Here is a 15,786-nt window from a genome sequence, read left to right as displayed (position 1 = left end):
ACATTTACTTTGACGGTTGTCCCGCCGTGACGGAAAGTTCGGGAGACGGAGTCAGCGGGGGTAACGCCCTCTCGGCTGGTCCACCTCCGCTATTGGCTGGAAGTAGTGATTGACATCGCTTCGTACCAATGGGAATAGCACAGCGCGTGACTCCTCTGTTGACAGCGGTGGGGGAGGGGCTGCTCACGTGATTCGTATCCCAGCCGTTAAACCGACCAAGCTCGAGCTCACCAGCGCGCGGGGCACAAAAGGCCCCGGATGATCGGTTGAGGTGAGAAGGGATCTCCGGGTTGGGGGTCTCACCGGGCGGCGTTTTCAACACCGACTTCGGGTAGTTGCTGTGACTCCGGACTCCGTGACCCGCAATCCCGGGACAGTCCTGCTCTCTTCCCTCTCTCTCAGCCCCACCATCCGTACACGGGCCCCGGGGAGCTTCCGGCTGATGAGGGAATGGGAACCGATGGGTCTCTCAGACAGAGCTGAGCTCCAGCTGTCTAAATGCAAGGATCGGGAACTCGGAGAAAGGGAACAAAATCTTTTACATCAGCTGTTGTGAAAATCACCTTTGTTCTGCCTCCAGTCACAAACCAGAGAAAATCTGCAGATGCTGGAAATCCGAGCAACACACACAAATTGCTGGAGGAACTCAGCATTAGTACTCTTTTCCATAGATGCTGCCTGGCCTGCTGAGTTCCCCCAGCATTTTGTGTCTGTTGCTTGTTCCACCCCCTCTTGTTCTGGACTTTTCTACCCGTGAGAACATGTTTTGTCCCACTCTCTCTGGGTACATAATGATATCAAACACCTTTGCTCTGGGCAACAAGTAGCTTTCACATCACAAATGTGCCAGACTCCAATGAGACAGACTACTGCCCTTCCCTTCATATTCATTGGCATTGCCATCACTGAGTTCACCACCGTCAGTCACCTGGGGGAGGGTTCAGGGGAAATATTTATGTACAATACAGAAACTGGTGTTACCTGTGTGTATTGTGGTGATGCAAAAGTTGCTGGAGAATTTGAAAGTGGGAAGAAATGGAGTGATATTTGGAAATCTGACTTTTTCAAGCATCATTTAGCAAGAGAATCACAATGTGCAAAAGCTGTAGTGAGAAAATACTTCATTACCCGCTACGGGCCTGCTACATAGATTATGTGAGAGTGCAGATGAATTCGATCAAACCTAGAGGACATCAAAGTTTTTATTGACAGTGATTGCTAGCTGTTAAAATGAATAGCTCAAAATATAAAATTTAGTGCCCACACGTTGTCACCGGGCAAAAAATTGCACAGCACAAGATTTTTCCACATTTTTTACACCTCCCTGATGCCCTCACCTACAAGATGTGCATCCAGCTGCAGCTTGTAACCTTGCACTTTAAGGAGTTCGAACCTGAAATGGATGAATTCTGGATCATCCAGGAGTCGGAGGGGGTGATAGATATGACATGAAGAGAGGTGAGTTACACCCAAGGTGCAGGACACAGGAAACAGGGTGAGAGTCAGGAAGGGGAATGCGGGTAAACAGCCATTGCAGAAGACTCTTGTTGCCACCCCCACAACAACAGGAAGACCACTTTAGAAACTCTTGGTGGAGGTAGTTAGGATAGTTACTGTGATCTCCGGACACCGTGACCTGCAATCTCGGGACAGTCCTGCTCTCTTCCCTCTCTCTCAGCCCCACGATCCATACACGGGCCCTGGGGAGCTTCCGGCTGATGAGGGAATGGGAACCGATGGATCTCTCAGACAGAGCTGAGCTCCAGCTGTCTAAATGCAAGGATTGGGAACTCAGAGAAAAGGAACAAAATCTTTTACATTACCAGTTGAGAAAATCACCTTTGTTCTACCTCCAATCACAAACAAGTGAAAATCTGCAGAGAGGACACAGTTTTAAGGTGCTTGGAAGCAGGTACGAAGGAGATGTCAGGGGTGTTGTGTTCTTTACACGTACCGTGGGTTACTAATAACAAACCATATTCTGGCAGAATTGAACTTTTATTTAACAGCAACAAAACCACGTTTTACACTGCCATGCTTTTCTATCATTCTTCATTTCTGCGCATGCTCAGAACTCTGTCCAGTCACGTCCTGACACATGATATCACCACAAGGGGTAAATTTTTTTACACAGAGTGGTGAGTGCGTGGAATGGGCTGCCGGGGACTGTGATGAAGCCGAATACAATAGGGTCTTTTAAGGGGCTCCTGGATAGGTACATGGTGCGTAGAAAACTACAGAGCTATGGGGAACTCTAGGGAATTTCTAAAATAAGTAATGTTTGATACAGCATTGTGGGCCGAAGGGCCTGTATTGTGCTGTATAAATGGGGAAGTCACTTACCCATGACCTCTGGTTGTCGTCCCGCCCAACATCAGTGGAAAAAGCTGCTTGCATTTACCCCATCTATACTCCCATAATTTTGTATACTTCTAACAAATCCTCAAAGCAATGTATAATTTCCTTGTTTATGCTTGGAGCCTTTTTTAGATGGATAAGATGATGAGGGGCATTGATCGTGTGGATAGCCAGAGGTTGTTCCCCAGGGCTGAAATGGCCAACATGAGGGGCATAGTTTTAAGCTGCTTGGAAATAGGTACTGAGGGGATGGCAGGGGTAAGTTTTTTACACAGAGAGTGGTGGGTGTGTGGAATGCACTGCCAGCAGAGGTGGTCAAGGCAGATACAATAGGGTCTTTTAGATAGGTACATGGAGCTTAGAAAAAATAGAGTTTTATGCGCTAGGGAAATTCCAGGCAGTTTCTAGAGTAAGTTTCATGGTTGGCACAACATTGTGGGCTGAATGGCCTGGAATATGCTGTAGATTTCTATGTTCTATGTTGAACAGCGAAATAACTTTGACTATCCTACAATCCTCTGATAATCCCCCGTCGCTAAGGATGATTTAATTATCTCTGCCAGGGCCCCGACAATTTCTGCACTTGCCTCCCGTGGGGTCCGAGGGAGCACCTTGTCATGCCCTGGAGATTTATCCACCCTAATCTGCCTCAGGATAGCAAACATCTCCTCTTCTTTAATCTGTACAGGGCCCATGATTTTAATGCCGCTTTTCCACACTCTCATTGACACTGTGTCCATCTCTTGAGTAAATGACATGGAAAAAAATATTTAAGATCTCCCCCATCTGCTTTGCTTCCACACGTGGATTGCCATTCCGGTCTTCCAGAGGACCAATTTTGTGCCTTGCAATCCTTTTGCTTTTAATCTATCTCCAGAATCCCTGAAGATCATCCTTCATTTTTTCTGCGAGGGGAATCTCATCCTTTCTTTTAGCCATCCTGATTTATTTCTTATGTGTTCTCTTGCATTTCTTATACTCCATAAAAACCTACCTGCCTATCCCTGTTATGCAACTCCATTTTGTGCTTCACCAGGTTCTCAATATCTCTTGAAAACCAAGAGATACAGTTTCTATCTTTACCTTTTATTCTGAAAAGCACATACCCACTTTGTACTTACAAAATTTTGTTTGAAGGCCTCAATTTATCAAGCACACCTTTGCCTGATCCTAGTATCTAAATTCCAGGTGTTGATCCATGCCCTGAACACATCCGCCTTTCCTACACTGCTCTTTGTATTGAAATATACAGGGCTCAGCATATTCACTGCACCATGCTCAACGTTTTCATTCCTGGCTTTCCATCCTTTCCACAATCTGCTCTATTATTCAGGCTCCCATTCCGTCTGCAACTTTAGTTTAACCCTCCCTTACCCCCACATCCACCATGCAGCTCTATCACCCCTTTGGCTTTCCTCTCCCAGATCAATAAAAAGGAGGCGCATACCAGGTACAGGCAGATAGGAACAAATGGGGTACTTATTGTTACGTACCCCGTAACTGGGTTGCCAAACCAGCAGAAATGGAACACTCGTTGGAGTCTGGATTACTAGGAACTAATAAAGTTTTATTAAAGAAATAAGTACACTAATCGTAAGGATATAAATGCAACAGGTTAGCAATGATAATACACACATATACACAGAACTAGGGTAATAGGAATCAAACAAGCTCTATCGCAGTCTAGGGGTAAAATGATCAGTCTTAAGTGAAGCAGAGTTCAGTTCAGTTTAGTGCAGTTCGCAGTACCGTTGGAGAGAGAGAGAGAGATGCAATTTGGTTTCAGGCAGACCTTTTGATGTCTCGCAGTTGGTTTCGGGCAGACCTTTTGATGTCTTCTAATCTCACTGTGGTCACCGACTGTGACCCCTCTGTTCCGGATATGATCATTCTTCCACGGTGAACCCGGCACCCAGGCAAGGGTGGACACACACCCCAGGTTCCCACCTATCGTACCTTTACACCCTGTGAGCCTCTGGTCAGTTCCCGTGAACCAGCCCTCCAAACACTCACCAACTTGTGGGGGCACACTGCTCTTTCCAGGGTTTCATGGTGTGTCATGCCTTAGCAAACCTGTTCCTTTTATCCCCCTGCTGGGGTATCACCTGTCTATCAAACTTCAAACAGTTCAGGTTCAAAGCAACTGGTCTGTCAATATCTGAATTGTGTTTTTTTCCTGTTAATTCCTCTCTTCTCTCTTATTAGCATTTCAAATGTTTCTCCATTGTCTTTCTTATCTCTCTCATTAGCATCATCCATCCAGTACCTCTGCTTGGTGTCACACATGACACTATGAAATACAGGAAATTCAAGTGAACACTTATGAAAGAAATAAAAGAAGGCATGAGGTTGCCCAGCAGACATGGTGAAGGAGAATCCTCAAGGATTCTGCAGGTGTGTTAAGTGCAAAAAGATTGCAAGGGAAAAAATTAATCCTCTGCAAGATCAGAATGGTAATCCACATGAGGAGACAAAATAGATGGGAGAGATTTTTTTTTGCATCTGTATTTACTCTGGAGATGGACACAGAGTCTATAGAAGTGAGGCAAAGCAGCATCAACTTCATGGACCCTGTACAGATTACAGAGGTGGAGGTGCTTGCTGTCTTAAGGCAAATTAGCGTGGATAAATCCCCAGGGCCTGACAAGTTGTTCCCTGGGACTCTGCGGCAGACAAGTGCAGAAATTGTCGGGGCCCAAGCACAGATATTTAAATCGTCCTTAGTGACAGGTGATGGATTGGAGGATTGGAGGACAGCCAATGATGCTCCGCTGTTCAAGAAAGGCTCTAAAAATAAACTAGGAATTTATACGTTGGTGAGCTTGACATCAGTAGTGGGAAAGTTATTGGAATGTGTCTGCAGGAAATGGATATACAAGTATTTGGATAGATGTAGATTGGTTGAGGATAGGCAGCATACTGGATGAGACACTGTCTTTGGGAGAAGCCAGAGTGTGGTAGTAGATGGTTGCCTCTTTGACTGGAGGCCTGTGACTAGTGGTGTGCCACAGGGATCGGTGCTGGATCTGTTGTGGTTTGTCATCTAGATCAGTAATCTGGATGATAGTGTGGTTAACTGGATCAGCAGATTTCTGGATGACACTAAGATTGGGGGTGTAGTGGACAGTGAGGAAGAATATAATGTCTTGCAGTCTGATCTGGACCAGCTGTAGAAATGCAAAATGGAATTTAATGGAGACAAGTGCGAGGTGTTGCATTTTGATAGGACCTGGGTCTTACACAGTGAATGTTAGGGCACTGAGGAGCGCTGCAGAAGAAAGGGATCTGGGAATACATGTCCATAATTCACTGAAAGTGGTGTCACAGTTAAATAGGGACAGAAGGAAAGATTTTAGCATATTGGCCTTCATGAACCAAAGTACTGAGTACAGGAGATGGATGTTTTGTTGACATTGTACAAGACATTGGTGAGGCCTGATTTGGAGTGTTGTGTGCAGTTTTATCACCTACCTACTGGAAAGATGTAAAAGAGGTTGAAAGAGTTTAGAGAAAATTCACAAGGATGTTGCCAGGTCTGGAGGACTTGGGTTATTAGGAAAGATTGAACAGGTCAGGACTTTATTCCTTGGAACATAGAAGATTGAGTGGAGATTTGATGGAGGTATACCACTATTTTGAGGGTTATTGGTGAGGTAAATGCAAGCTGGCTTTTACCACTGAGATGGTGTGGGACTACAACCAGAGGCCATGGATTAAGTGTGAAAGGTGAGACATTAAGGGGAACATGAGGGGAAACTTCTTCACACAGATGGTCATCCGGGTGTGGAATGAGCACAAATGGTGCATGTGAGCTGAATTTCAACATTTAAGATGTTCGTATAGGTACCTGCATGTTAGGGGTACGGGAGTAGGGAGTTGAAAAGCCTCAGCACCAACTAGATGGGCCAAAGGGCCTGTTTCTGTGTTGTAATTTACTATGACTCTGTGTCAAGAACATGAAATAATACTAATGTTTACTCTAATTCCTTCTAACAGCTGAGCAGACCAACCATACATCTGAGTTGGAGATATTTACATGGCGTTAAAACTGTGGCACTTTAAATCAACAGTACATACAAGAAAATCCCAGCTGCATGTTAACCAAGGCTATTTGTGTGAGAGTGTTTCAGTTACTGTGGGGCCAGGAACCCATGCAGCTCAGTGGGAACAGGGAATAATACCAATAGAGAGAGTCAAACTGAGCCAGGTTACAGATTGGAGATGGCAGAAATGCCGCATTCTTAGAGAGACAGGAAGAGCATCAGAGAATTTGATGGTCATTCCAGATACCAGCACTGTGCCCAGTTACAACATAATTTCTCTCTCCAACTTGGGAGGAACTACACTGCAACAGTGTGATGCCAGATCACACCTTGACAACTCAAGGGATCTCATCTGAAATGTTGTCCTACACCCATTGATGGATTTTGTAAATCTTTTTACAGGTTAAAAATGGCAAGGAATTTGTCTACGTGAATCTCGAACACAACACGCCAGTTTTGCTGTCTCTGTCCAGATACTTAAGAAGAGGAGCAAGGGATTCACTCGATCATCCTTCCTGCTCAGACTGTGGGGAGGGATTGTCATCTGACCGACTGGCATGCCCGTCATTTTACATATGGGGAGAGGCCGTTCATCTGCTCAGACAGTGGGAATGGATTCACTTGGTCATTTCAACTGAAGGTGCATCAGCAAATTCACCTGTTCTGTGTGTGAGAAGGGACTCAGTCAGTCTACCCACCTGTGGACACGAGTCAGTTCATACTGAGCAGAGGCTGGTCATCCGCTGAACTTGTGGTAAAGGATTCACTCGGTCATCTGACCTAATGGCTCACCAACGAGTTCACACTGGGGAGTGGCCGTTCACCTGCTCGGACTGTGGGAAGGGATTCACTTGCTCATCTAAACTGAAGATACATCAGCGACTTCACACCGGGGAGATGCCATTCACCTGCTCAGACTGTGGGAAGGGATTCACTCAGTCATCTGAACTACTGGTACACAAGTCAGTTCACACTGGGGAGAGGCCGTACACCTGCTCGGACTGTGGGAAGGGATTCACTTGTTCATCTAAACTGAAGGTACATCAGCGACTTCACACCGGGGAGAAGCTATTCACCTGCTCAGACTGCGGGAAGGGATTTGCTCAGTCATCTGAACTACTGGTACACAAGTCAGTTCACACTGGGGAGCGAGCATTCACCTGCTTAGACTGTGGGAAGGGATTCACTTGTTCATCTAAACTGAAGGTACATTGGCGAGTTCACACTGGAGAGAGGCCGTTCACCTGCTCATACTGTGGGAAGGGATTCACTTGCTCATCTAAACTGAAGGTACATCAGCGACTTCACACCGGGGAGAAGCTATTCACCTGCTCAGACTGCGGGAAGGGATTTGCTCAGTCATCTGAACTACTGGTACACAAGTCAGTTCACACTGGGGAGAGGGCATTCACCTGCTCAGACTGTGCGAAAGGATTCACTTGCTCATCTAAACTGAAGGTGCATCAGCGAATTCACACTGGGGAGAGGCCATTCACCTGCTCAGACTGTGGGAAGGGATTCACTCGGTCATCCCAACTACTGCTACACAATTCAGTTCACACTGGGGAGAGGCCGTTCACCTGCTCAGTGTGTGGGAAAGGATTCACTCAGTCATCTAAACTGAAGGAACATCAGAGTGTTCACACTGGAGAGAGGCCGTTCACCTGCTTAGACTGCGGGAAGGGATTCACTCGGTCATCCTACCTACAAGCACACTGGTCAGTTCACACTGGAGAGTGGCCGTTCACCTGCTCAGACTGTGGGAAGGGATTCACTTGCTCATCTAAACTGAAGGAACATCAGCGAATTCACACTGGAGAGAAGCCGTTCACCTGCTCAGACTGTGGGAAAAGATTCATCCAGTTATCCCACCTTCAAGCACACTGGTCAGTTCACACCGGGGAGCGGCCGTTCACTTGCTCAGACTGTGGAAATAGATTCACTTGCTCATCCCACCTGAAGGCACATCAGCGAGTTCACACTGGAGAGAGGCCGTTCACTTGCTCAAATTGCGGGAAGGGATTCACTCAGTCATCTCACCTGAAGGTACATCAGCGAGTTCACACTGGGGAGAGGCCGTTCTCCTGCTCAGTATGTGGGAAGGGATTCACTTGGTCAAGTCAACTACAGAGACACCAGTCAGTTCACACTGGGTAGAGGCTGATCAGCTGCTTGGACTGTGGGAAGAGATTCTCTCAGCCAAATCAACCAAATGTGCATCATTGAGTTCATACTGGGGAAAGGCTGTTCACCGGCTGTGAATGTGGTAAAGGATTCATTCAGTTATCTATCCTTATGACACCCTATGGGATTCACACTGGGGAGAAAGTTTCAATAAGCTGCATGCTGGATATTTGTCCATCACTGTTGCTGAATGCTATTTCGAGAGTGACTGTCGGTGCTGAACTCTGCAATTATTGCTGCTGCTCACCCCACCCAGTTCTGCACCCTGGTCACTGGGCATGGGAGGAGGTTCTTCTGCTGCATATTCACCTTTAATGGGACTGGAGTTTTAATATTCTGGACCTGAGACAAATCAGTCAGTTCTATTTTAAACTCCGTCTCTGGTACTTAGTAAATTTATAACACACCTAGTGTGCAGTCGAGCAGCGGTCCCCAACCACCGGGCCACAAAGTATGCGCTACCGGGCCGCGAGGAAATGATAGGATTTGGCGATATGAGTCAGCTGCACCCTTCCTCATTCCCTGTCACGCACTGTTGAGCTTGAACGCACGTGAGGTCATTACCTGCGCGTCATCCATGTCAGCGCGGGAAGGAGATCAACTCCTCGAGCTTGCAAATGATGATGGGCTGCAAAGTATTTTTGACATAACATCTCTGCATGCATTCTGGATCAAAGTCAAGGCTGAATATCCTGAGAAAGCCACGAAAGCACTGAAAATGTTGCTCCCATTTCCAACATATCTCTGCAATGAATGCAACGAAAACCAAATTGTGTAATGGACTGGACATAAGGAACCCCGTTCAAGTATCGCTTGTGTCCCATCACCCCTCGATGGGACCATCTGGTTGCAGGGAAACAAGCCCAGGGCTCCCACTGATTCAGCGATATTGGTGTGTTGCAATGATTTATATGTTCATATGGGGAAAATATGTGCTGTGTATTTAATATCCAAACGTTACTTAAAATGTCATGATGCTATTGACATACTTATATAACCCTATAACAAGTACAGCACGGAAACAGGCTATCTCTGCCCTTCTAGTCCATGCCGAATACTATTCTCACCTAGTCCCACCGACCATGGAACACCGACCTAGACCATTCATTTCCTGTCCATACACCGATCTAATTTTTCTCTAAATTATATCGAACCTGCCTCTACCACTTCTACTGGAAGTTCATTCAACACTTACTTCAAGCTCCCCTGTCCTTCCCTGATACAGCAATTGACTTGCGGCTATATTCATGCAAGGAAAATATGCGCTGTGTGTTTAATATTAAATTTGTTAGATACCCTTTTAGAAACGAAATTGAGTGTATTAGCCACTTATCATCTATATTCCGGTCGTGATTAACACCTCCCTTCCCCCCACCCCGAACAGAATCGCCAAAAACGATTTCTAGAAGAAATCGGCAGGTACACGCATGCACACTGGTGCCTGCGCAAGGCTTCATGGTCATTGTAGTCTCTGTAAACAACGTATTTGGCTCAACTCTTGTCCATTGGCAACCCTACCCACCTCCCCCACCCCCGGGTATTGTCAATATGAAACCGGTCCGCAGTGATTCTGTTCCATGACCGTTCTTTTAAATCCTCCCGTGTACGGTCAAAGCCAGCATGGTTTTCCTCAGGAGAAATCTTCTCAGACGAATCTGTTGGAATTCTTTGGTGAAATGAGAAAGGCAGTGGGTGTTGTTTGTTTGGATTTTCAGATGGTCTTGAACAAAGTGTTGCACCTGACGCTGATTAACAAGACCACAGCTCATGGTGTTTGGTGTCTCTTTGCCTGTTCCCACTGGAGTTTAGAATAATGGGGGGGGGGGGGGCGCGGTTTCCTGAATACTGAGAAGCCAAGATAGAGAGGATGTGGAGAGGACGTTTCCCATAATGCAGAGCCCAGGACTGGGGGTACACCCTCAGACTACAGGGAAATCAATTCAGAAGAGAGAGGAGGAGGAAGTCTTATGATATTATGTTTATTCAACACGGCCGTGTCTGATCTATGCGTCTGTTCCCATCCCCCTCTATCTCCACCTCAATGTACCCAACCACCCGCCTACTCTCAGATACATAGACACTTCACTGATCCTGAAGGAATTTACATGGAAGATTTAGAATTCAGCAACTTCCATACGTCTCCATTTAAAATGAGCAGCCCTTTTCGATCTCTGTCCGTTTCCTTCTCACTGATCAGCAGAAATGTCAAAGAGCCCATCCCTTTCCTCGTTTATCTCCCCCGTCTCAATCCCTGGTTTCTATCCTGGTTTATTTCTCCATCCCTATTCTCTCCAATCTCTCTCCTCCATCGTTCTCTCCCACGTCCATCTCATTTCCCGCCATTCTCTCCCCTCACTGGTTGTCGCCACCGTCTCTCTCCCTTCTTGTTTCTCGCCTCCGCTACGTCCCTCCCATCTCTCCCCAGTCTGTCTCGCTAACACTCCAACAGCCTCTTATTTCTGTAACTCAGTTTCTCCCTCCCTCACTTTCACTACCACCACTCAGCCTGTTTTCTCTCTGTCTCTCTCTCTCTCTCTCTCTCTCTCCCCCTCTCTCTCTCCCACTTTCCCTTCTCTCCCCCTCTCTCTCTCCCACTTTCCCTTCTCTCCTTCTTTGAGTATTGTGACCATCATTGAACACAATACTCTAAGTGTGGTCTCACCAGAGATCTGTGGAGTTACAACATGGCCTCTCTACTCTTGAACTCAATCCCCCTGTTAGTGAAGCCTAGCATCCCATAGGCCTTCTTAACTACCCTATCAACCTGTGCAGCGACCTTGAGGGATGTATGGATTTGAACCCCAAGGCCCCTTTGTTCATCCACACTCTTAAGTAACTGACCATTAACCCTGTACTCAGCCTTCTGGTTTGTCCTTCCAAAATGCATCACCTCACTCTTATTCGGATTGGACTCTATCTGCCATTTTTCTGCCCAACCCTGCATCCTGCCTATATCCTCTTGTAACCTTCGACAACCTACAGCTCCATCCACAACTTCTCCAATCTTAATATCATCCGCAAACTTACTCACCCATCCTTCCACCACTTCGTCCAGGTCATTTAATAAAATCACAAATAGCAGGGGTCCCAGGACAGATCCCTGCGTCACTCCACTTGTCACCGACCTCCAGGCAGAATACTTTCCTTCCACTACTACCCTCTGCTTTCTTCCTGTAAGCCATTTTTTTAACCAAACAGCCAAGGTTCCACTGATCCAATGCCTCTTGACTTTCTTGATGAGTCTCCCGTGAGGGACCTTGTCAAATGCCTTGCTCGGATCCATGTAGACCACATCTACCGCCCTACCCTCAACAATTTATTTTGTTACCTCTTGAAAAAACTCAATTAGGCTTGTGAGGCATGACCTTCCCTTCACAAAGCTATGTTGACTATCCTTGAGTAGACTGTACTTCTCCAAGTGCTCGTAGATCCGATCCTTGAGAATCCTTTCCAATAGTTTGCAGACCACCGACGTAAGACTCACCAGTCTATAGTTCCCAGGATTCTCCCTATTACCTTTTTTAAACAAGGGAACTACATTTGCCATTCTCCAATCCTTCGGCAACTCCCCTGCAGCCAAAGAGGATTCAAAGATCATAGCTACTGCTCCAGCGATCTCTTCTCTCACTTCCCACAGCAACCTGGGTATATCATGTCCGGCCCTGGGGATTTATCAATCTTGATGTTTTTAAGAAGGTCCAACACTTCTTCTTCCTCAATCTCCACATTGTCCAGCACACAGGCCTGTTCTATTTCGAAATTGTCCTGATCAAGATCCTTTTCACTTGTGAATACTGAAGCAAAGTATTCATTTAGGGCCTCCCCAACCTCCTCCGCCTCCAGGCATGTGTTGACCTCTTTATCCTTTAGCGGCCCCACCTTCATTCTTGTTATCCTTCTGTTCTTCACATACGCATGGAACACCTTAGGGTTCTCCTTAATCCTACGTGACAAGGCCTTCTCATGCCCTCTTCAAGCTCTCCTCAGTCCTTTCTTAAGCTCCTTCCTGACTACCCTATATTTCTCATGAGCCCCTCATGCTTCCTTCTTCTGGTATATTCTTCCTTTTTCAATATTTTTATTGGTATTATATAAATTACACGAATACAAATACAAAAATCATAAGGATATAAGTAAATAATACAAATTACATTACATTTAAATCAGAGTAATATGATCATAGTGTCCCATATTCCAAAGCCATCATGTATAAAAAAAAGATTGAATTATGAAATGAAACAGAAAAAAAATTGTATTTTATTTAAAAATATCTATCCTCACTCCGAAAATGAGCTGGTTGGTAAAAGAAAAAACAGAAGAAAATAGAAAAATACCTTACCATATGATATAATAATAATAATAATAATGGCACAGATCCATACTTTAATAACTGTTCAAAGATTGTGACGATTATTCAGAAAGGGTCCCCATAACATTAAAAAATCATGTTTTGTATCAGAAATCGAACAACGATTCTTCTCTAGATTAAGGCACAACATGACGTCAGCTCGCCATTGAACATGAGTGGGCGGGGCGGCCTCCTTCCACTTGAGCAAGATCGTCCTCCTGGCCATAAGAGACATAAAGGCCAATACCCGCAAATTAGATGGCTTCAATTTTGTAGCACTGTCCTCAACAAAACCAACCATGGCAGTCAAAGGATTGGGCTTAAAGCTGACATTCAAAAGTGCAGAAAGTGTTTGAAATACATCTTTCCAGAATTTTTCAAGGTTCAGACATGACCAGGACAATATGAATTAGTGTGGCCACTCCATTACCTCATCTATCACAGTAAGGGGAAATATCTACGTAGAAATCAGAGTGCTCATCTTTAGACATACGAACTCTCTGTGTCACTTTGAATTGTAATAAAGAATGATGAGCACATAATGATGGAGAATTAATCAATTTTAAAATAATCTTCCAGCTCTCATCAGATATGAAAACCTGTAAATCCTTTTCCCAGTCTCCTTTAATTTTATCTAAGGAGGCCATTTTCAGTCCCGACAGTAGACCATAAATGTAAGATATTGAACTGTTATCAAAGGGTTTCAAATTAAAAATTGTATCTAATATATTCTTATCTGGACTTGTAAGAAATGTAAGTAATTGAGACCTTAAAAATCTCTAATCTGTATCGAAAAAAGTGAGTGTCGGAAAGGTTAAATTTCGTTGGAAGTTGCACAAAAGAAGAGAGATTCCCTCCATTAAACAAATCCTGAAATCGTTTAATACCGAATCTATCCCATTCTTTAGAAGATGAGTCTAAAGGAGGAGGAGGAGAAGATGGCACACGCGGCCATTTCAGTGGTGCTGTCTGTTATTTGTCAAGTAGGGGACCGTGCACAATTCTGATTTGATGGAGATAGACGTGAGAGTACGGAGGAACATCTGGAGAAACTTCTGAAATGCCCCCTTCGCTGCCGCTGTTACTGTGTGGTCCGGAATGTCCGGAGAAGGCCCCGAATCCTCGGCTTTGCTTGTTTCGGCGGCCAGGCGAGGTCAAAGGCACTCCGCAGAGGATGGCAGTCGGGAGGCTCGAAGTTTTTGGATAAATGGACTCAGTGTCGGCTGTGATCGGGTGTTTCCAATGCACTGGCAGTAGTCGGTGCCTGGAGGTTTATGGCAGGGAGTTTCTCCCTTTGACGCCTGCTATCGGGGACTCGGGAGTCGATCGACTCGGGATTTCGAGACTTGTTTTTTTTACCATGCCCATGGTCTGTTCTTTATCAAATTATGGTTTTGATTTTTACTGCTGTAACTATATGTCATAATTACGTGGTTCTGTCAGTGTTAGTCTTTGGTTTGTCCTGTTTTTCTGTGATATCACTCTGGAGGAACATTGCATCATTTCTTAATGTATGCATGCATTTCTAATGACAGTAAACGAGGACTGAGTGTTCTCATTATCTAACCTAATCTAAATTAAAGATGGTTTGAAAAAAAACAATCAGAAAATATGGGACTTGAGAGGGAGAATATCAATAAACCAAAATGTTTTCTAAACTGTAACCAAATCCTCAATGTATGTTTAACCGCCACATTGTAAATTAATTTATTTAAAGGTAAAGGAAGCAAGGATCCAAGTAAAGAAATAATGGGAAGTTTTATAACAGAGTTGACTTCCAAAGAAACCCATATAGGGCAATTCTCATGGTTAATGTAATATAACCAGAACGCAATATTACGTATATTAACTGCCCAGTAATATAAGCTAAAATTGGGTAGGGCAAATCCTCCGTTCTGTTTGGTTTTTTGAAGGTGAGCTTTACTTATATGAGGTTATTTTTTTAATTCTTCCATATATAGGAAGAAGGAATTGAATCCAAAGAGTCAAAAAAAGATTTAGGAATAAAAACAGGCACAGCTTGAGAAAGGTATATAAATTTAGGTAAGATATTTATTTTAATAGAATTGATTCAGCCAATCAGTGATAAAGAGAGAGACGAGCAATTAGAGAGTGTTTTTTTAACATAATTCAAAATACTTAAAAAAATTTCCTTAAATAAATCTTCAGAATTCTTATTAATTGTTACTCCCAAATATGTAAATCATTCTCCTAAAATTTTAAAAGGTTACTATCAGTTGGTATGAAATTGTTAAAGGAAACAGTTCACTCTTCTGTAGCTTTAATTTGACTAAAATTAGTCAGTAAACGGAACACAAATGGTAAAGAGATTGTAACATTAGATATAAAAAGCAATAAGTCATCAGCATACAGCGACACTTTATGAATAGTACCTCTCCTTAGAATACCAGTGATCTCTTTTAACTCTCGAAAAGCAATTGCTAAGGGTTCTAATATCAAATCAAAAACCAGGGGGCTCAAGGGGCAACCTTGTCTAGTTCCACGTTGGAGTTTAAAGGGTTTAGAATTCTGAAAATTAGTAAGAATCTGAGCGGAGGGAGATAAATAAAGTAATTTAACCTAATGAATAAAATTAGGTCCAAAATTAAATTTTTCTAAGGATGTAAATGGGAAGTTCCATTCAAGTCTGTCAAAAGCCTTCTCTGCATCCGACAATATCACACACTGTTATTTCCTTAGATGGAGAGTATATAACATACAACAAATGGAAATATCGATTTTTAATAAATCCTGTCTGAACATTCAAAACTATAGAAGACATAATATTTTCAAGTCCGCGAGCCAAAATTGAGTAAAGAGATAAGTCTATACGAAGAACGTTCAGTAGGATTC

General features: G+C 44.2%; 1 protein-coding gene across 1 annotated transcript; it reads left to right on the top strand.

The window, feature by feature from the left end:
* The first annotated feature begins 226 nt into the window (after nt 1-226).
* LOC140208342 (uncharacterized) lies at nt 227-15,040 on the top strand. Its single transcript, XM_072276940.1, has 2 exons — nt 227-271; nt 6,804-15,040. The coding sequence occupies exon 2, from the start codon at nt 7,185-7,187 to the stop codon at nt 8,556-8,558; it is 1,374 nt and encodes a 457-aa protein (XP_072133041.1). The 5' UTR covers nt 227-271; nt 6,804-7,184; the 3' UTR covers nt 8,559-15,040.
* Nucleotides 15,041-15,786: the final 746 nt, after the last annotated feature.

Source organism: Mobula birostris, chromosome 13 (genome assembly GCF_030028105.1).
Source record: "Mobula birostris isolate sMobBir1 chromosome 13, sMobBir1.hap1, whole genome shotgun sequence".
NCBI lineage: Eukaryota > Metazoa > Chordata > Chondrichthyes > Myliobatiformes > Myliobatidae > Mobula > Mobula birostris.
The sequence above is the reverse complement of the archived record's forward strand: the minus strand, read 5'-3'. Positions and strand labels throughout refer to the sequence as shown.